The sequence below is a fragment of the Alligator sinensis genome, unplaced genomic scaffold, assembly GCF_000455745.1.
Source record: "Alligator sinensis unplaced genomic scaffold, ASM45574v1 scaffold312_1, whole genome shotgun sequence".
Lineage (NCBI taxonomy): Eukaryota > Metazoa > Chordata > Crocodylia > Alligatoridae > Alligator > Alligator sinensis.
The window spans coordinates 2,665,562-2,687,562 of NW_005842029.1; the positions used below are offsets into that span (position 1 = coordinate 2,665,562).

The window sequence follows — 22,001 nt, forward strand, 5'->3', positions numbered from 1 at the left end:
ACCAACCACACACAGCATATGATGTTAGCCATCTATCACCTTTGACTGTGCAGGTAGCAAATCTGAAAATGAAGTAGGTAAAGCTACCCTGAAACATCCCTCCCCCATCATTGTCAACCATTTTGGGGTTTGATGTATGTGGACTAGGTGAAGGCAAGCAGAGCTGTGCTACTTCTCAGCACTCACAAGAGTACTACACAAATGCTATAGGCATTCCTTAGATCAGGGGCAGGCAATTATTTGGGCCTGCGGGCCACACAGGCAGTTTCAGGGAGTTGTTGAGGACCAGTCAGCCCTACCCCAAAACAGCCTAGACCCCTCATGCCCTGCGGCTCCTCCCTGCCACTGCCACCAGTGCCCAGCAGCAGATGAGTGTGCAGCCCTGGCCCAGCCTGGCCAGCACCTGCTCTGGACTTGCCCCAGCTGGAGAGGACAAGCTGGGACCAATGCGCACAGCCCCGACTCTGGCCCACCCCATACCTGCTCCAGACTGCCCACTCACACTGAGCAGCGGAAGCAGAAGGGGCAGGCAGCCTGGAGCAGGCACAGGGCAGGCTGGGGTTGGGGCTATGAGCATAGGTCCCGGCTGGTCCAGAGCTGGTCCACTCCAACCGGGGTGAGTCCAGAGTGGGTGCAGGGTGGAGCTGCAGAAGGAGCTGCTGCCGCCTTGGCTGCCTAGAAATGGAGTCCAGCCACGGAGCCGCCCCAGCCCCACTGTGCAGCCAGGGGCAGCAGAACACGCCACAGGCTGAACAGTGCCTGGGCCAGGCAGGACTGAGGGACCTGTTGCGGGCCAAAGCCCCTCTGTGGGCCGGATCCAACCCGCAGGCTGCATGTTTCCCACCCCTGCCGTAAATTTTTCATGAGTATGCCCAAATCACAATTGCGCAGAAACTCTAAAATCAGGTGATCACGAAATTCACAGGTTAAAAAAAAAACAAACCCTTCCTCGCCCCCTCCAAAAGCTTACTAATAATAAAATGCCAGCAGTCCCCCTATCTGTGCAGCCTGGCATAAAGAGGGCTGCCAGGATGAAGGCAAGCAGGTAAAATGGCTACCACCCCCCCCACCCCCGACCAGCTGAGAGGGCTGCTTGCCATGCAACCCAACCCCTCTCCACCAATCAGTGGCGTGGAATGGAGCCACATGACAGACAGCCCTAGGCCAGTCAGTGACTAGGAGTGGGGCTGTATGGACAGCTCTCTCTACCAATCAGTAGCAGGGGGTGGGGGCACTGGGTCCCCACAGCCAGAGGTGTCGGGGTCCCCTACCATGAAAAGCCCTTGAAAAGGCTGGCCAGCCCTCTTATCTGCCCACAAAATTGGCTGGCTGCCACCTTGAGTTGGGTACTCAACTACTCATACATAAATATGTATGCTCCTGCATTACTGTCTCACAGACTATAGGCATTTTTACATGTGCTGAGAGCCACTCTAATTAAAGCACTCACAGCTTCTCTTGTACAAACATCCCCATGCTTCAAAATGGCAGTGGGGGTGTGTTAACTAAAACTCATCAAACAAGCTTTAGTTAAAATGCCCCCACTGTCGCTGAAGTGCAGGGATGCTGATACATGAGATGCTGAGGCTGCTCGACACACTAATGAGCATACTCCAGCATACTTGATTAATCAAGTCTGCTCCGATGTGCTGTAATTACAGTGCATTGGAGCAGCTTCCCTGCACATCTATAGGCACCCTATGGTAACAACATCTTAGGCTAAAAAACAGACAACCAGTTTAATGAGGCCCTGATTAGGCAGGGATATGACATTAAAACAGCCATTTACACACTAGGCTTAAATAGCAAATAACTTGAATTAGCCACAATTTTGAGGCAAAGTCTTAATTTGAATTAGGCACAGGTATTTAATGTGGGATATGGGCTTGTCTGTTTTTAGCCTTAGAGCCAGATCCTCAACATGTGCAGACACAGGCAGCTCTACTCACTTCACTGTAATTTACATAACCTGAAATTACACAATTTCTCTTACATTATCACAACTCCTTGATTAAAAAACAACAAACAACTTTTTCTTATATAGTTTCAGCATGCCAAAGTTGGTCTGAAAAATCAGCTACATTTAGTTTAATATAGGGTGGGTAAATTAATCAAATTAAAGTTTCAGCTTTTATCTCTTAATTTTTTTTCCAAGAATGTGTTATTTCTATAAGGACTGGCATTTTAGGATGGCCTTATCCACAACAGTACTGGAAGAACACGCTTACTAGTTGCAAGTGCACATTCACACATACAGTTTAAATACAGAAACCAATATCTATCACTGTGGAACTGAGAAAATGAGTCCTCTCAGAACAGATTCAGTTTCATCAAAGCAGTAACTGAATACAACAAGTTTAAAACGCACACGATGATTTTCAAGGCACTGTGGGTACAACTGATATGTCAGTCTTGTCAGTGCATTTCTGATTTCATTTTCAGATCAAGTGACATTGCAAATTCAACTGGAACTAGCAATGCACTGTAACACGTTTTCAAACTTCTTGAAGTCACGTAAGTATAAGACTGATGTTGTAGCTATGATGGTCCAAAAATTATTTGACAGGCAAGTATTTCTTAGGGTGGGTGGTATCTTTTACTTATTTTGGCTGGAGGGCCACTTATGACTTTGGGTGAGCTGCCGAGGGCCACAAGTGTAGCTCTGCCCCTTGACATGTGCCCAGCCTCTGATTGCAATCTTGAGACCAGAAGTCCTACCCCTAACCCCTGACTTGTGCCACCAGAAGTCCCCCCCACCTCCCTTGCTCCTGGAAGTACCCCTTTTGGAAGCAGGGTTTGCCATCTCAGAACCTGTAAAAAACCAAATTATATACTAAAAATCAAATATCTACTATAACATTTAAATTTTATTTCAAAAATTATTTTTGTCCTGATTTATCTGTTTGTATAACGTATATAGAGATGATTGCATAAAAATTGAAAATAAAATCTTACTTTTGTAAATTATGTGTATGTGGGGGGCTTTTGGAGGGGGCTGTGACAGGGGGGGGGTGGGTTTTGGCCCCCCGCCACACAGTCCCCTGTCCCTTCCATGGCGCAGAGACCACGCTGACGGTGGCAGCAGGACCAGCAGCAGGTAGCAGACCCTTGGGACACTCCTGGCCTGCTACAGGCAGAGCCACCCACCAGTGCGTTGCACCTCCCAGGATTCAGCCGGAGCATGTGGTGGCACAGAGCCCACCCAGCCCAGCCCCACTGGCACGCATTTTCAAACCAAACCAGGCTGGCTCCATGCCAGCATGTGGGTCTCCCAGCACTACAGGCAGGAGCCACATGCCATCGGGCTCGGCCAGATCCGTGCCTCCATGTGGGGCTTCCAGCCCTCCAGCAGGGAGCCACATGTGGAGCCATGGAGCCTGCCCAGCCTGATGCTGCATGGACCAGGAGCCACAGGGAGTCGCGCACCATCAGGTCAGGCAGGCTCCATGCCACTATGTGCGGCTCCCCCCTGGAATACTGAAAGCCCCATGTGGAGGCACAGAACCAGCCTGGCCCAGCCTGATGGTGCACAGCTCCCGCCTCCAGTGCCAGAAGCACCGTATGCTGGCATGGAGTCAGCTTGGTCTGGTTTGAAGGCATGCAACAGCATGTAATGACACATGCACTTCCCAGGATTCAGCCAGAGTGTGCGCTGCCAGGGGGCTTTGCCTGTAGTGGGCCAGAAGCACCCTGAGGACCCACCACCTGCTGCTGCTGCTGGTGACGGGGGCTGCACATCATGGCAGGGGGCCCACACCCACCCACAAACACCATGCCCCTCCCCGCCACTGTGGGCAGGAGGTCCCATCCCTACTCACCAGCCGTCCAGTTAGGAGACATCGCATTTGGAGTGCCAGGAGCCCCAAGGAGGTGGAATCACAGACCTGCCCAGTCCAATGGCGCACGATCTCTGAAAGCCTGCCTCCCACCAACTTTCAGAGGGGCAGCTGCAGGCCGGTAATAATTGTTTTTTGGAGTCGCCCTGAAGGCAGGATAGAATGGCCTGGCAGGCCAAATCCAGCCCATAGGCCATATTTTGCCCACCTCTGCCCTAAAGACTGACATGGAGCCAAGAGACTGGCCCAGCAATGGCAGCGCATCACCTCCCAGCCTACTCTGCCATTACCCCCAGTCTCTTTGTAGAACCCCTGGTGACCTATGGAGAAACCGCAGAGTTCACTGGACAAGTGCAAAGTCTTGCATTTACAATGGAATAATCACATTCATCAGTATGGACTGGGGGCTGATTGGCTAGGCAGCAGCTCTGCAGAAAAGGACCTGGGGGTTACAGTGGACAATAAGCTGAATTTGAGCCAGCAGTGTGCCCTTGTTGCCAAGAAGGCTAATAACATCCTGGGCTGCACTGGTAGGTGTGGGTAGGTATTGGCCAAAAGGTTAAGGGAAGTGATTATTCCTCTCTGTTCAGCATTGGTGAGGCCACATCCAGAGTACTGTGTTCAGTGTCCCCCCCTGGCGCAACTATAGAAAGGATGTGGACAAATGGGAGAGAGTCCAGGGGATGATAACAAAAATGGTGAGGGGGTGGAGGGACATGGCTTATGAGGACAGGCTGAGGGAACTGGACTTATTTAATTTACAGAAGAGAAGACTGACAGGGGATTTAATAGCAGCCTTCAACTACCTAAAGGGGTGTTCAAAAGAGGAAGGAGCTAGACTGTTCTCAGTGGTGGCAGATGACAGAACAAGGAGCAATGGTCTCAAGTTGCAGCAAGGAAAATTTAGGTTAGAGATTAGGAAGAATTTTCTCACTTGGAGGGTAGTAAAACACTGGAACAGGTTACCCAGAGAGGTGGTGGAAGCTCCTTTCTTGGGGGGTTTCAAAACCCGGCTAGACAAAGCTTTGGCTGGGATGATCTAGTTGGAGATGGTCCTGCTTTGAGCAGATTGGACTAGATGACCTCCTGAATTCCCTTCCAACCCTAATTTTCTATGATTCTAAGTCAGTTTCAAAACCACTGCACTATGGGATAAATTTATTTCACTTTTCCATGCTTAAAGCACACATTGTATTCTGTTTCCAGCCCTAGCACAATAGGGCAGGGCAGCATCCATCTCACTGAGCTGCCCTCCCTCTAACTGTTTTTTCTTCCCAGCCCCACATATTTTCCCCATCTGGCTGCCCAGTTGGCCAGTTTCAAGAGGAGGGCTGGAGCATGCTCTAGCTTGCTGGTTAAAGAACTTTGTTGGGAGATAGATGTAAATTTAAACTACCTCTGGGTGAAGGGGACCCTAGAACGTGGCTCTTTCTTTGGCCACTAAGCTACATGGATAAAAGGTAGAAAGGTCCTTCTCCCACTTCTCTTTCATGATTAAACTCTTGTTAGTTGTGGCTTCTGTGACTAAAGCTTTGGAACTTGTCTGACATTATGCAAGTGCTTGGGCAATTCTATTCTGCCCTAGAGCCTCTGCAGCCAGCATACAGCCTTCTCAGCATGCTAAGAAAGGAAGTGCAGGACAAGCTGTGCATCAGTGCCAAAAATTACACTTACGTGGCTACAAAAGTGCCACTTGGGCACATCACGGTGAAACATACAGCGAGTCTTATGTGCAGAAGGCTTTTCGGCAATATCTTCTTTACTTACCTTTATAGGTGGGGGCTGCACTTTTCCAGAATTGTACTGGCCTGCTTGAGCTGGAAATGTATGTCCATGCAGTGAGTCACCACAACATGCCTCTGGATAGGGAGGACTGGTCTGCGTGCAATTACTACATCCACTGTCAACAGATTCTGCTTGCCAACTCCTAAAGATACAATATTTTGAGACACTTGTAGATTTGTATTGGAATTGCAAGAAATCACATGCCTTCATTCATTTCTGTTTCCAATCAAGATTTTATCATTTGTAAGATTTTATTTCTACAGATCAGATGCACATTTTCTGAATGAAGTCTTAACCTAGATGGATCTCTGAGATACGCAGCCAAAGTTAAATTTTTCCAAGGCAGAATCAACTTTTCTAATTTTCTCATAAAGTCGCTTCATGGTTTTGGAGCAAAACAGAATAAAATACCTCTAATAAAGTACTGCAATGATCTATCAGTATTCAAGAATAAGTATCATATGAAGTAGAATTATCACACAAGTAAAAAATTGTATTAGTATATTTTGACTACAAAAGAGAAAAGAATAAGATTAACTAATTAAGGTATTCAGTAGCCAATACCTTACTCTTTTTTCTAAATGTCTCTCATGATAATAGAAGAAGGGGGTGTTGCATAACTACAAGACAGAAGAATGTGGATAAAAAAGGTATGATTTGCTTTGCCATATAAAAGGGTATTTTCTGATGTCATAATCAATATCAAAATTATGTGGGTTTTCCACACTGACAGGGCAGCATGACATCTTGCTGTTTTTCGTCCTGTTGAATGCTGCTACTGGTGCCAAGAAACATAGAAAGCAAATTACATTTTTGTTTTTAATGGCTGAGTCCACTTTTGTGGAACCTGCCCCCTTTCTTACTAACAGGGGACAGCCATGTTAGTTAGACTTATAGTACAGATAATTTAATATCATGATACTGACACTATATCCTAAGCCACTTGGAGGTGGCCCACCTAACTTTCTGAAGGAAAAATAGTAATGTTCGTCTTTGGTGAAACTGTTAAAGTTGTATCTTTGTAAGAATCAGTAACTAAACAAACTTATTCCATGGGTCTTATCTCACAGACCAACTACATGCCTGGTTTCCTACAGGAATTCCAGCAGTGTTATAACAAATTTAAAAAATGGACAACCTGGAACTTATATGACTTATCTACTCTGGTCCTCAATTACAAAGAAAAAGAGAAAGTCAAAGTATCACGGTTTGAAAAGCCAAGTCAAACTGCTGATAAAGCTTTCTTTCAAAGGCTGGGGATGGCAAAATGGTGCTCCATTCTTGAATATAATTGCTAAAGGCATCTTATCAATCAATACAGAGGAATAGGAATCGCCAGTCTCATCACTTTTCAAAGTATCTTGAGAACACAACATCTTTGTGTTGAATTCTTCTATGGTTAAGTATACAAAAATGGGTACCATAGTTCAGATTACTGAAAACTCAAAATCAATAAATGCTCTAGTTTGAAATGCTAACGACTGAAAAGCCTTGGGGCCTCACTGCATGATCCTATGTGTTTGCATTTTAACATAAACATGTAATGGGGTCCAAAAATTGCTGCAGCTGAACACCTGGCAAGTTCTTCCTTGTTAGTAAACTAGGTTCTGCTAATACATGCTACTATGTCTATTTCTAAAATTGCTCATCTTTAGTAACTGCTCAGGTCATTTGGGTGTCAGACACCCTCTAATTAAAGGACAATTACATGCACTTTGACTTTGTTCTACCATTATCTTGTCATTCTCCTGTTCCCCAAGTAAAAAGCATAAATTTTGCCCTCAACTCAGGCCCTGGCAACAAAATCTTACCACTTTTTGAGCTGTGAGTCTTCAGAACCAGACCTGTGTGGACCTGTCTATTTCTCAAGTGTCCTGGGCAGATGACAGAACAAGGAGCAATGGTGTCAGGTTGCAGGAAGGAAAGTTTAGGCTGGAGACTAGGAAAAACTCTCTCACACAAGGAGGTAGGTGAAACACTGAAATGGGTTACCAAGAGAGGTGATGGAATCTCCTTTCTTGGAAGTTTTTAAGACCCGGATTGAGAAAGCCCTGCAAGCACCTACTCTGGACTCCTTTAACAGTCAACTGGATGTTTATCTTGCTGGGATCCTGTGCCTCAAGCTGACTTCCTGCCCCTGGGGCAGGGGGCTGGACTCAATGATCTTCAGGTCCCTTTCAGCCCTAATGTCCGTGAAATCTATGACTGGAATGATCTAGTCGGGGATGGTCTTGTTTTGAACAGGGGGCTGGACTAGATGACTTTCTGAGGTTCCTTCCAACCCTAGTTTTCTATAATTCTAACTACCAAAGAACAATGTTATACAGTTTACCCCCTATGTGTATAGAGAGGGCAGGGGAAAAAAAGATTTCACTGTCAAGATAAAGTTTACTTTGTAGCAATCTAGCTTTTCCTAGGAGGTAGACTGTTATCTAAACAGGAGATGAACCAAATTAAATATATGCACCTGCAATGATAAAACAGGAGAACAGAGTTGAATACAAACAGGAAGCACAGAACTCCCTTTTTTTGTAGTCATGTTTGAGAAAATAGCCAAAAGCTTCAGCCAAGACCTTACAAATTATGTGCGCTCCATATTTTAACTAATATTTTTACCTCTCTGATATAGCTTCTGCCTGATCTTCCTTTCTTTCCATCTCTAGGATTTCTTCCTCTGTGTACTCCAATTTCACACGCTCCTCTGCCAATTCTCTCTCCACTGCTTCCAGCTGGGCTGTGGTCCTTGCTAAAAGGGCCGTCACTGCATCCTGAAAGTAAAACTAGACTTCAAATGACACTGCTTTAACTAAAACTTAATTTTTGTGTATTATTCAGAGTGAAAGAATTGTCACCATATGACTCAGAACAAGTGCGTGTCCTAAATTATGATTTTGTTACTAAGTGATTACTCAGTTACTGAAACTTCCACAAGAGTAAGACTTTCATTAGAAAAGAATGAATGTTTCACATTTATTTTTAAAATTAAATAATATATACTTAACAGGATTAGCTGAAGTTAAGCACAAACATATGTATTAAGCCATATACAAAACCCTTACTTTTAATGGGCTATGAAAAGTTGCATAAGACTTATGATTTATTTCCAAGACAAACATTTTCAGATTTTTGATTATTAGTTTGTTCAGCTAAAGCAAATCACAAAAAAGTATTCATTCTTTTTCAGAGCCAAGTCAATGCAGCAACATTTATGGTAAAAGTAACTATACTTCTTTTACTGCAAAATGCAATATGCAATATTGCAAAATGCTCACATTGAACTTCATTGTATGATACAGCACAATGATTCCTCCAGTATTACAAAGCATTCAGTGGTTCTCAACCCCATTTTGATTTTTTTACTGTAGTATGAATCAGTGGGGATCAACTTAACTGAGCCTGCAGACCAGATTCCACACATGGGATCAGGCCAGAGGCCTGGTCCAAGTCATGGCTGGTGTGCAGGGTCAGGCTGCAGGTGCTATCCGGTGTGCTGGCTTAGCCCCACATGCCAGATACAGAGGCTGAGGAATTCCATGCTCTGGTGTGATCAATCATGCAGGACCATGTCATTTGGCTTGCAGGGCTCTCCACATATCCAGAAATTTGGTGGCTGGGGAGAGGCAATTAATGCTGCCACTGCTCCCCTGCCAATCAAATTTCCAGACTGTTGAGCAGCCCCATGGGCTGAATGACATGCCTCTGTGGGCTGAATCTGGCCTGAGGGCTGGAGGTTGAGCACCATTGATATAAATGATAAGTTTATTTAAATAATTTCCGGGTTAAAAAAAATCTTTCTTCAAGACTCAATATAACCATGCAGCTTTGTTTAGATCATTTGCCCACATATAATGGAGGCAAGTTATGTTTTGGGTATTGCTTGGAGTACAGTTTGGGACACAGCTGATCAACTGGCAGACTGCAGGCTTCTGCAGCTGCCTATTCCACGGCCACACAGTGGGAGAGGGGACCTGGAAATCGGGGGCTGTACACTGCTGGGGCTGCCTGCGTGGTGGGGAGTAGGGGGACCCCACTAGGGGGCCAAACACTTATATGGCAGCAGAAGAGAAGAGGGTATGAGGAGAGGTGGTCCCCAGATGCACTGAAAATGGACACCCCTGGTTTAGGAAATCTGGTTTTGTGATGTATTTATTTTTTACTGTGAGCCACCCTCAGTCTTTTCTATGGAGAGTGGCATGTAAATCAAATAACCACTTAAATTAATGATCACTATAATAGGTGATACACATTTTTCATTCAAATGTCAGAGACTCGAACAAAAAACAAACTTAAAATGTGAGTCTCTGCAGTTAATTTCGCACAGAAACAGAAGCAAACAAGTTTACAGAAAGTGAGCATCTGTTTACAGTATTTAAAAAACAAAAACAATAAAAACATTCCTTCATTGCCATACCGTTTTCACTGTAGCTGTATTTCCAGAACACTGCGGAGTATTTTCTTCACACTGGCTTTTGTCCTTTGCCCCTTGTGGGTCTGAACCAGTGAATATCTGGACAGAGTACCAGTGAAGCTGCATCTCCCTGGAACTCTCATAATCAGCCAGGCTGATTTGAGCAATGCCCTGTAAAACATTACACCAACTGAAGTCAACCAATCAAAAAACAGACACTTTCAAACCTAGTCCATTTAACTGAAATACTTTGTCAAAACTAATACTTATAGCTTGCAGAAGTGGTGGGCAGAGGGTGGCAGGAGATTCTTGCTTTTCTCTGCTTCTTTAGAGTGTTAGAAAAACAAACATGTCTTATTTTCTTCTTAACTTCTTTCCCATCTAATAGGGGTCTCCAGCACTTTTTAATTCATACTACTAAAACTGAGTTCCTTGATACTGACTGGGGATGGTGCTATTATCACTTTCAGCTTTTGATATTTTATATCAAATTCTGCGCGCGCACACACACACACACACACGTGTGTGTGTGTGTGTGTGTGTGTGTGTGTGTAATATATATATGAGCTACATTGTCATTAAGTAAAAAAAAAAAATGTCAAGCCATTGAATAAAAAAAAAAATCAATTGGTCATGTTTTATTTGAAAGGTCTCTCTGATGTAATTCTAACAGTTGTCCAGGCCTCAAGACTGTCTTCCTCCAGGCAAGTGGAAAGATGGTAGGGACATATGCTGGAAGACTGGAATTGCAAGGTAAGTACCAAGAAATAGAATTTTCCAGCTTTCGTTATACATTGTAAAGCCAAATAGGGCACCAACACAACATTTTTCTAAAGCATTTTTAGAGCTATCAAAATCTAAAGTGACCTATTCTATTATGTGGGTCTATATGGCATGTCTGTCTAGTACTGCATTAGATACAAAATTGAGGTGACTGAACATATACAGTTTTCTTTCATTTCCTTCTCTGTACATAATTTTAAAAATTGTAGAGCCTGTAATTCACCTACCTACAATTTATACCCTCATTCAGTTCTCAGTGGAATGGTTTTACTCCTATACTAGTGACCTAGCAGCTGGATATATGATTTAACTGGAAGAGGAGTTTTATTATTATTGAAAAGATCAATTATGATAAAGTACAATGTCTTTAACAATACAGAAGGATATGAACATATATAGAAACTGTATTCAAATTAAAAAAAGGGTTCATCAGAAAATATGTAAAATACTTATTTTATTTTGCTACCATGTCAGTTCCCTGGGGCAGTGTTTAAACAGGTGGAAAGGGGACAATGGACAAATGCTTTTGAAATGAACAAAGAATAATGTCACATTAGAAACGTAATAGAATATATAATTATTGTATCAATATACTGTGTACCAAAAGGAAGACACTATCATTTTTTTTATATTTGTTGACTGTTCAAAAAAGTGTGTCTTGTCTTGTTCCACCACTGATATTTAATTTGGCATAATGCGAGAAGCAAAGCCACATTATCTAAATTGTGTCACCCTTCCATCAACGGTGGAGAGTTTTAACTTGTTTTTTCTGTTTAGGCACAAACGTTCTTCTAGGAGACAGCTCTGACAAACACAGATGATTAGTTGAGTCTAACTGTAAGGTGGAAGTGGTTCAGTAACTTTAATATTTTTATTTCCTTTCTCCATACATGAAGTATTGGACAAGTTGATAGAGCATTTCATACTTCCCCCCCTAATTTGTACAAATGTTTTTTGCACTTAGTCTTGACTACTTTCATTGAGAGAATCATTAACCAGCACTGTCTAAGTGCAGAGAAAGCCACCCTCACAAATGGCAGAGAAAGGTGAGCCTGACACTTGGATCAAAGGCATGCAGAAGGCTGTTATTTTACTGGAATGGATGTTGGAACTGTACTACAGAAAGTCACCACTCTGGGCACAGAAAAACAGAGGAGGAACAAACAACTAAAACAGCATAATGTATTTCCATTACATACTTTTCAAGTCAACTTAACAGAGAAAGATAACTGTAATATTTAGCTAGAAATAAGCCTGCATGCAGATTAGAGAAGTGTGGTGTTCTTAGCAAACTTTAGTTAATATTTGTTCACATGCCTTCAAATGCCATTTTATAGCCACTGCAGGAAAAGAGATTTCTGTATCAGGCCAGGCCTACACGTAAAATTCTATTATAACTCAATAGGGGTAGAATTTTTTCCTATGCAGACGTATCAGTAAAAGCCCTATGGTTGATACAATTAAGCTAGCATAATGGTGCCTAAATCTATACCTTAGGGTACAGACTTTTTTTAGACCCAAGGCACCCCTGGATAGACTTTGTGGCAGCTCTTCGGTTTTCATTTTTTGACTACAGAACAATTTAAAAAGCAGTTTTTCTATGCTGTGGATTTCTATTTGAAATCTCAGGGTTTCTCTCTTGAATCATCTTTGCAAACCTAACAGTGCTAATATTGTGTGGCATCCTGAGGCACTCTTGAAAGGACCTTGAGGCACCCCATGTTGTCATGACACCTTGGTTGAGAATCACTGGCATAGGCAAACAATCAAGTTACTTGACTACAAACAAATGAAAGCCTGTACCCTGTACAAACCAAGGGTAAGCTATCTTGTTTAGCTTTTACCAACCCCGGAACAACTGTAGGCATATCAACAGTTACTGTGCATTGGTTATTCTATGTTAAGTCCCCACTTTGTTCATACCCATACTGATAAAACTCATTTTGGATTCTGAGTCAGAATAAGCTATATCAGTGTACTAGTGCACACTAACAGGAGTGGTTTGCTGCTTTCACAATATAAGAACACTCAGTGACAAAAATTTCCAGCACAGAAAATCCTTGAGTTGTTCTGGTCCTCTCTATACTTAGAAAACATCCCCTTACAAGAACCTGACACACTTCTGAAATGTAGTTAAACTGTGTGTTAGTTATATTTGTTAAAAAAAAAAAACCTTATTTTTATAGCTTAGGCAGGACCAGAGAAAACTACACAACTGAATCAAATAAATTTTAAATCAAGTTAACTAAACGAGTAGAAATCCCCAGGATTTCAATGCTATGACTTAATTTTTAGCTTGTTTCTTTAAACATTTTGCATGGAGATTTTCACAGACAACTGAAGAGGAAAAATTGGTTTTGAAAATCCTGTCCTTATCAGATAAAAAATAATGTATTATTTACTAGTAGGGACCTACTTAATTCGCAGTTTTGTGGAAACTGAAATTGGGGATTTTCCACAAAATCAACAACAAAAAAATTTGATAAGAATAAAATGCTGACTCCCCAATGGGAGCCAGCAGTCCTTACTGCTGGGAGGGAAAGCAGAGAAGGGCAGCAGAGAATATGGCAACTGCCCCTTCATCCCTCCTTTCCCTGCCAGGGCCTCTCTGCCAATCCATACTGATGGACAAGACCTCTCTACTGATCAGGACCGAGATACTGGGGCCACCACAAAATGCCTGTGAAATCAGCTCTGCGCTCCACAAGTGAGCTGTGAAAAATACTTTGCCTTGCCATGATTTAAGTAGGTCCCTATTTATTAGACAAGTATCAAACAGGCAATGGATGCTTACCTGCAAGGAAAAATAGTCACAAGTGCATTTAATTCATAAAGAAGTTCCTTTATGAACCCATCATTTTAAGATTCTGTACTTCTCCTATGCTCCTAGCTCTCTCGCATCTTTAAACAAGGAGTGTCAACCATACAGCCCATGGGCTGTGTCTGGCTCATGGGACTGTCTCCTCCAACTTCCACAGCTTCTGGTAGGCCTGAGAATTAAGAGGTGCGGAGAACGGGGGACAAAGACTGCTGCAGAACTCCAGGCTATGGGGCCATGTTGGGAAGGACCTTCTGCAGTACAGGGGTGAGCAACAACTGTGCCAATGCAGTGCTGCCACTTGCACTACTCCCTGCTCCATCGCTGCTGGGTCCAGACCAAGACAGGGAGGAGCTCCACAGTCCACATGCACCCTAAGGGGATGGGGTGAGTTGGACACTGCTGCTTTAGACTAGTGGTTCTCAACCTCTTTCATACTGGGACCCATTAATATAACCATCAGCTTGCTGTGAACCACTCAGTTCCTGACCCACAGAGTCTCTCTCTCTCTCTCTCTCTCTCTCTCTCCCCCCTCCACCTGCTGCATCCCGCCCCCTCCCTCTTTCCCCTCCAGCTGCTGCATCCGGCCCCCTCCATCTCTCTGCCAATGCTTTATGCTGCCTGGCTGTCCTCACCACACCCCCACACTGTGTGCTGGCTCCATGCAGCCTTGCAGTGTTTCTCTTAGACCGCCCCGCAACTCTTTAAAATCTTCTTGAGACCCACTTTTGGGTCATGAACCCACAGGTTAAGAAACACTGCTTTCAGCTACATGGAATATGCCACATTTTTTCACATACACAGCTTGCTTTTAAAGGCATAATGATAAAAAATAATAATAATAATCTTTTTCTGTAGTGAGTGAGTAGCAGCAGCTAGAGAGCCAAACCTACACATCGTTCTGCTCCCTGTGGATCACTACATATTTTACTTGCAGTTTCACCTGGAGTGGCAGAAACTGATTTTACTCTATTTCCTGCATACAGCGAACAGTCCAATTTCCAGTAGCTGCTTTTTGGGGAAAAGGTGCGTGTGTGTTATGTGATAAAATTCAGTAGTTTTGCTAAGGAACATTTAACAAAGCATTCCAAGACTGTACTTCAGGCAAAATGGAACTACTTACCAACAATTCTTCTTGTTGCTGATGGTCAACTGAACAGATATACAATTGCAGCGATTTTAATTTCAACACGCTTGAGGGCACAGGGATTCGGAAAACTTCATTAAAAATTAACGGAGACTGGAATTCTAAAACTCTGGAGCAGTACGTAGTTGGTGTGCCTGACTCCAGCGGTGGCAAGTAAACTCTAACATGACTAGGAACAGCAAATGAAACAAATAAACTCAGGGTCACGGTTTTTATTTTGGGGTTTGCTTTTTTTAAATGTTGCTAAAACTCAAACTCTACAATAACAAGAAACAGGGGTGCACCGATAAAGTTTCCTTGGGCTGATACCGATGGCTGATTATTAACCAGCCATACTGGCCAATATCTACCCGATATGCAGCCCGGCACCTTGGTTAGCAGCGTCTGGCTGGTAAGGGGGAGGGAGGAGGGGAGGGGAGGGAAGGGGCGTGGGAGGGAAGAAGGCAGATCAAGGCCTCTGCAGTTAGGGAGCAGTGCTGGGGCAGAGGCAGACACTGCCCAGTTGGGTCAGTGCATGGGACAGAGCTGTGAGTAGCTCACTGGGGGGCAGCCCCCTTCACTGTGTGCACCCCTGGGGGAGGCACGGAGGGTGTGCGCCTCCCAGATCTGTGAGTGGGGCGATGCCGGGTTGCCGCTGCCGCTCGGGGTGATGCTGGGCTTGTCTCAGCGCAGGGGGGTAAGCTAGGGCTGCACCTGAGCCGGGTGGCGGCAGCACTGGGTGGAGAGCACCCCATAGCCCTGTTACTCTGTGACCACACATGCATTTGTGTAGCTTTAGGACACAAACCCATTTAAATTATTTTTAACTGGACCTCCAGTGGGTAGAAAACAAATCTAGTTATCAGAAAAAACTCTCACTCAGTAGGGTTTATGCTAATTTAACAACTGTACTGGGAAAAAAATAGTTTACAACAAAGTGATGAATTTTCATAAATTTTTCATACTGACACTCAGCTAATTTCTTTGTTGAAATCAATTTAACAATCTGGGTTTTATTTCAAACAGGATCTGCAGTCACAAAACCCAGAGAAATAAACTATTTTTCTGGGTATCAACCAAAAGGAATATAGCTATATTATTCAATTATTATTACGATGGTACATTTAAAAAGTTGTGAAAACTACAAGACTTTTATCTTGTAGCTCTTCACATAATGTAATGCTGGAGAGAAGTTATATTTTAGGGGTAACAACTACAATAAATATCTTCTACTGTAAGACTGGGTATTTGGGAGAAGGGAGGGGTACGGGAGGGTAACAGAAAAGTAGTTATGAATTTGTTCTCATTTCTGATGAAGATGATGGAACTAGACATGGATTATTAGAGCTCCCAACACTATGTCCTTGCATAAGTAGAATGTTGCCATGATAAATAAAGAGGTTTCCATAACAGTTACTTCTTCACATTCAGAAACATTATTACAACAAGACAGACCTAAGAGCAATGAAGATGTTTTGCATACCTTCCAAAACGCTGTCTCATTTTACATTAAAAGCACCTGGCTATATTAATTACATATTTAGGAACAGGCAAAAAATAAGCAATAATCATGCTTCTGGTGCAATATGAGCTTACATTTTGCAGCGTTCTTTCACAACAAGACCAGTAAAATTCTTCAGCTGTAACACATGGACTAGAAGACACTCACTTTCACTATCATGCCTGGAAAATAAATTGCTCAATTAAGTTACCCACACTTCATTATTTAGCTGGACAAATTTACTGCATTTACTCAAATCCAAGACAAGGTTTTTTCCACCATCCAAAATGTCCTGGGCTGGAGCCTTGTCTTGGCTCCAGCCCAGGGGACACAGTAGGTGTGGCCCCGTACCTGATCCCAATGCCAGACATGCTTCTGTCACTACCCTTGGGGGCCAGTATTACCATGTGCTCCATGACCCAAGTCAAAACAGGGTCAGAACTAGAGCCACAATTGAGGGTAAATGGTGGCAGGGAAGGGGAAAGCAGCAGACAGAGCCAAGCAGGGAAGCAAGTGGGTGAAGGGCAGATGCCAGGTTGTGCAGCACCGTGGGGGTGGGAACCAGGAACCAGAGAAGCAGGTAGCAGGGGTAGCAAAGGGGTCAGGCTGCTTGACTTCTCCCACTTCCTGTCTCCCATGCTGCCTGCTCCCTTGCTGCTACTTGCCTCCCTGGTATTACTTTCCCCACTGCAGTGGTGTTGGGGATGAATTTCAGACAACCTCTAATACTTAGATTCTATACATAGAAAACTGTAACAAATTAAAATTTTCTACATACAGAATTCAGTTTCTTTGGGGGTGGGGAGTTGTTCTAAATTTGAAGTAATCTTGGAATCAGGTAAATATAGTAGATGGAAGGATAGAAAGGAGGAAAGAGGAAAGGAAGGGAAAGCAAGGAATAAAGTACTCTGTGTGCAGTCAAACAGAACTCTTCTGTACATACGGTTAAATTGAGTTTGCATCCTAAACGATTACAGCTATCATAGTAACAGGAAGTACATTATAAAATTACATCAGCTAGACTGACGATGCTGACATATGTAACAACTGAAACATTTCCAAGTTAAATGCATTTAGATCTGCTTCAAAAGGAACTGTTCCAGCCACATACACTCATTCCTATGCCATTCTGATAGAAACATTTCAATGTTGTAGTCACCTTTAGCGGTGGCAATGATTCAAATATAGCAAAACCACTACAACTTTTGCCCCTGGATCAAGTAATGTTAAACAGTTTTGGATCATTAGAATAATAGAAAATTAGGGTTGGAAGGGACCTCAGAAGGGCATCTAGTCCAACCTCCTGCTCAAAGTGAGACCATCCCCAACTAGATCGTCCCAGCCAAGGCTTTGTCTAGCTGGGCCTTAAAAACCTCCAACAATGGAGAATCTACCACCTCTCTAGTGGGCCTGTGCAAAGCAGCAAGTATTCAATTCGGATTCAGGTGATTTGAGGGACAGTGATTCAATTCGGTGATTTGAATCACTGTTCCGATTTGATCCGGCCAATTCAGATTTGGAGGTTCGGCCGCTGAATTGGCTACCAAAGCTTCAGACAGCCCTAACAGATAGGGGTACGTTCCCAGGTGGTGAGGGAAGGAAGGAATGAGGCTGGGACTAGGGAAGGGGCGGGGGGAGGGGTGCCATTCCTGGGGCTGCACCAGAAATGCATACCCTTGGATCTGCGTACCAGATGACAGCAGGCTGCCACTGCAGGCTGGGGCCAGGGGTGGCGCCAAGCTGATTTTTCCTGGCATTCGGGGTGAGTGCATCAAGCACCAGAAACAGCCCAGTGCCACCACCAGCTCCAGCCTGCAGCAGCAGTCTGCTGTCATCCCATGTCCAGATCCGGGAGCACTGGGCTCTTTCTGGTGCTTGGCACACCTCCCCCCGCCCCTTCCCTAGTCCCAGCCTCACTCCCTCCCTCAGCACCTTGGGAACCTATCCCTATTTGTTACATTATAAAGTGGGTTTGCTTTATGTGAGGGAAATCCGTATAGCAGGGGTGTCCAACCTTTTTGAATGTGAGGCTGGATCACGAACTTTATCACCCAGTGGGCCAGGGAGCCATATTCAAAGACATCACAGGAAGTGTTATCGTATCAGGAAGTGATGTCACGTGACCTTTGACACCAATGAAGTTGCAGGGGTCGACATGGTGCTAGTTGACGAGTTGACATGGTGCTGCAGGAGGTGCAGGACCCGCCTGGGCAGAACCGGGTCGGCACCAGCCAGGAAAAGCAGCATGCAGCTGAAGCCGGCTTTCCATGTGCTGCTGGGGATGGGAGGAGGTAGGCCAGGTCTGCACCGGGCAGCAGAAGCGCCGGCGGAGCCTTGTGCCACTCGGGACTGACCAGTGCAGGCTCCGCCCCTCCCAAAGGGGCCAACGTGCCGCTTCTGTTGGCCAGTGCAGACCCGGCTGGGCTCCTCCCGCCCCAGCAGCACATGAGAAGCGGCCCCCCCGGGCCTCATGTGTGGGCGGCTGGGCCCGGAGAGCTGCAGTGTCTGGGAGGAAACTGGCCGGGGGAGCAGGTGCCACCTTGCTGTGGGGCAGGGCAGCGGGGCTGGCTTGAAGTGGGTGGGTGAGGAGATAGGCGTGGGCCAGCAGTGCCAGTGGCCACTGCTTGGCCTCCCACGCAGGGCCGCTCCCCCGGACCCCACAGGGGTAAGCAGCTCCCCTCCCCTCGCTGCCGGCTGGGGCCTGCGGGCCGGCTCTGCCCACCTCACCACAGCAGGAGGTCAAAGCTGGACACTATTTCAGATGTGGACTGGACACAGTACTCTCAGCTTGTTTGCAGTAGCAGTTAGAACATAATAGCTGCCCTTTTTGAAAAGTTCTCCTTTTGAAAGGACTCTAATATATACCCCAGCAGCTTTATCACTTTTTGCAATTTCTTAGTTAGTCTAATAAATATAATCTCTGAACCAAGAGTTTTAGAGTTTTGTATTTCTTTTCGTCTCAGACCAACATGACTACCAAATATATCCCGGCAACATTATCTATGAAATTCAAGCAATAAATGCAGATGAACTTGAATTAACAGGCATACTTTAAGCTATTTTCATAAAGGAAGGGGAATAAGTTGTACTGACATAAGGCACATTTATGATACTATAACTTTGTCCACAGTAGCCAATATAATTATTTTGAAACTGAAATATTGGTAGTTTAACTGGTACAAGATCTGTGTAGGGCTGACTTCAGAAAACATATTCCTTACTTTACATGGGACATCATCTACAGTTTACTTGGGTCTACACTCTTGAGTAGGATTCATAACCGTACAAGACATTAATTTCTTTTGTATCATCATGAATTTGAAAACTGAACAAAAATGTTGACACATAGTCACAAAATGAGATTCTGTGTTGTGCTCATCAGGATGCAGAAGAGAACTTGCAAACCATGGGGAAACACTTTCTGAGGACTGGAGAGAGGCCACAGCAAAACTTTGGGCAGCTTTATGTGCCTGTTTAAAGTTATGATAGGCTCTCTGAGCTGCTTAACAAACAAACAGTACTTGCTTCGAACCTCCAAAGTACTGTATGCTGTAACCTACCCCAGGCACACCCAACTCACCAGCTGGACCTGTACAGTAAAAGGGAAACATGAGGGGGAAAGCCTAACATCTACCTTTTACTGTGATCGCACAGGTGATGACTTCAAACACAGACACCCCCTCACTTCTTTATTCAAAGAAGCAGTGCAAACGATCAAAATAACACTGGAAACATAGCAGGAAAAATAATTGTCAAAAGGAAAATTAATAGGAAGATAGAAAGAGGCAGCATATACACCCTGCAGGGGATAGTCCACAGCATCTAGCAAAAGGCCTGGCTTAACTTCACAACCTGCTACTGCTGTTCTTTGACAAGGTGTACTGAAAGTTAAGAGTCAGGGATGAGAATCCTGGTAGGCAGGATCTAACAAGAATCAGATGCTGTCATTACTCACAGAAATCCAACATGTATTTGTGGCTCTTCACTACTGGTAGCATCACTATAAACAGGTTCTTCAACATCCTCATTCCTAAAGAAAGAAATAAAAGAAAAGATGACAACTGTAAATCACACACTGATTTATAGCAGGACTTTATTTTATGATTAAAATGCATACAGAATCTGCATAATGCAAAACGTAATTTGTTTTGTGACTTGCTCATGTAAAACACTATTTAGCAAGTCCTATCAAATAGCCTGACTTGCTAGTTTAAAAAAAATTACTATCAATTTAATTTTTCTTCTCAGCTGATGAAATGCTTATGACTAAAATAATAATGTTAGAGGCTAACAGCTTTATTTAAATTTTGTGAACTATATACTCACAAAGTAAAACAGGAACAAATACTTGATATGAAATTATATCTAATAAAGGAACAAGTGTAACTTTCTTAAAGTGCTTAAAACTGAAATTTCTGTATCCAAAATATTTATTTTTGGTATACCCTGTTTCAACTGAAAGAAATATTCCTTATTTTAAGTAATGGCAGTTGAAAGAGAAGGGTAAGAATTTGACTGAATGAGACAAGGATCCTGGAACCAGAACTGGCCATGCCAAGACTATCAGAATAAGATTGACATTTTCTTATCTGAAACTTAACTAGGAAACCGAGGGTAAGCTTATAGTATGTAGGGCAGAAGCAGAACTAGGATGGGACAATCAGGGCAGCCTTAGTGACTTATTAAAATAAAAAGCCACTTTCCCCCATCAGAATTCAGTGGAGAACATCCACCAGTTTGCATGCTGGTTTCTTAACTTCTCCAGTGTATATATGAAGAATGGGTACCTCTGAAAGGCATCTCATTAGGGATGCCTAAGGAAACCATATCATCTACGGAGGAGTGGGTAGAAACTGGAACAGGACCTCCAATGTCTGTCAGGCAGAGCATGATCTCTCTTGGTTGGGAAAAGATACAGCTAGCGATAATTTGGGTAGCCAAGGTGAATCAGAGACCATAATACGGTCCCATTAATCATCTACCCTCTCTCCTCTCAAAGTGTCTGTAAGTGTTCTGAGCTCTGAATATCTTCTGACACTGATGAGGAGGTGTCACAGAGCACTGAGGTGCCCTGTGCCTGAAGAGGGGAAAACTGCTAGGGAAGGAGCCCTAGCAATGACTAAGGAGCACAGCTGTGGGTTGCCAGGACGACCAAAGCAGGTCAGCTGACCAGAAGGGGCAGGGCCTGGCCCTTATAAAGCCCCGGAGCTGAGGCCTGGGGCAGTTCCCTGCCAGCAGCCAGAAGCTCTCCAAGGCAGGATGCGAGGAGAAGCCGAACTGCAGGTATAGCTTGACCTGAGTTGAGCCATGTTGTTTTAGCCGAGTAGCTCTAAGTTATGTTATAGCCTAGGGGCTTGTGTGTTTTGCTTTGTTGTTGTTAAACCAGTGGTTTGGGTGAGGCTATAAGGGGATGGAGGAGGCCTCACAGCAGAGTGTGAGGACCCCAGCACCAGCGGGCGCAGCACACAGGGTGCATAGACCCCAGCCGCAGAGAGGGGCGTTTGAGTAGCCCTAGTGTGGGCGCAGCAAGCCCCAGAAAGGGGGCAGCACTATTGAGAAGCCTAAGTGGGGCCCGGCGAGCCCCAGAAGGGGGGGGGGTCGCACTACGGAGAAGCCCAAGTGGGGCACGGAGAAGGAAGGCCCAGAGAGAACAGGAAGGGGCCAAGATTAGGATAGACCTGAGTTAACATCGGCGAGGTGTGGACTGCGGTGTAGGGGAGGAAACGGAGCCGCAGATAGCGCCC

General features: G+C 44.4%; 1 protein-coding gene across 4 annotated transcripts in view; it reads right to left on the reverse strand.

Annotated features, from left to right (window-relative positions):
- Positions 1-22,001, reverse strand: part of WWC3 (WWC family member 3) — a 126,382-nt gene that overhangs the window by 12,700 nt on the left and 91,681 nt on the right. For all 4 annotated transcript variants that reach the window (XM_025202527.1, XM_025202526.1, XM_025202528.1 and 1 more), the window contains 6 exons: positions 20,213-20,287; positions 16,353-16,439; positions 14,754-14,946; positions 10,033-10,200; positions 8,238-8,389; positions 5,604-5,763 (listed from right to left, as the gene is read on the reverse strand). In XM_025202527.1, coding sequence (XP_025058312.1) covers positions 5,604-5,763; positions 8,238-8,389; positions 10,033-10,200; positions 14,754-14,946; positions 16,353-16,439; positions 20,213-20,287 — 835 coding nt within the window. The remainder of the gene's footprint in view (positions 1-5,603; positions 5,764-8,237; positions 8,390-10,032; positions 10,201-14,753; positions 14,947-16,352; positions 16,440-20,212; positions 20,288-22,001) is intronic.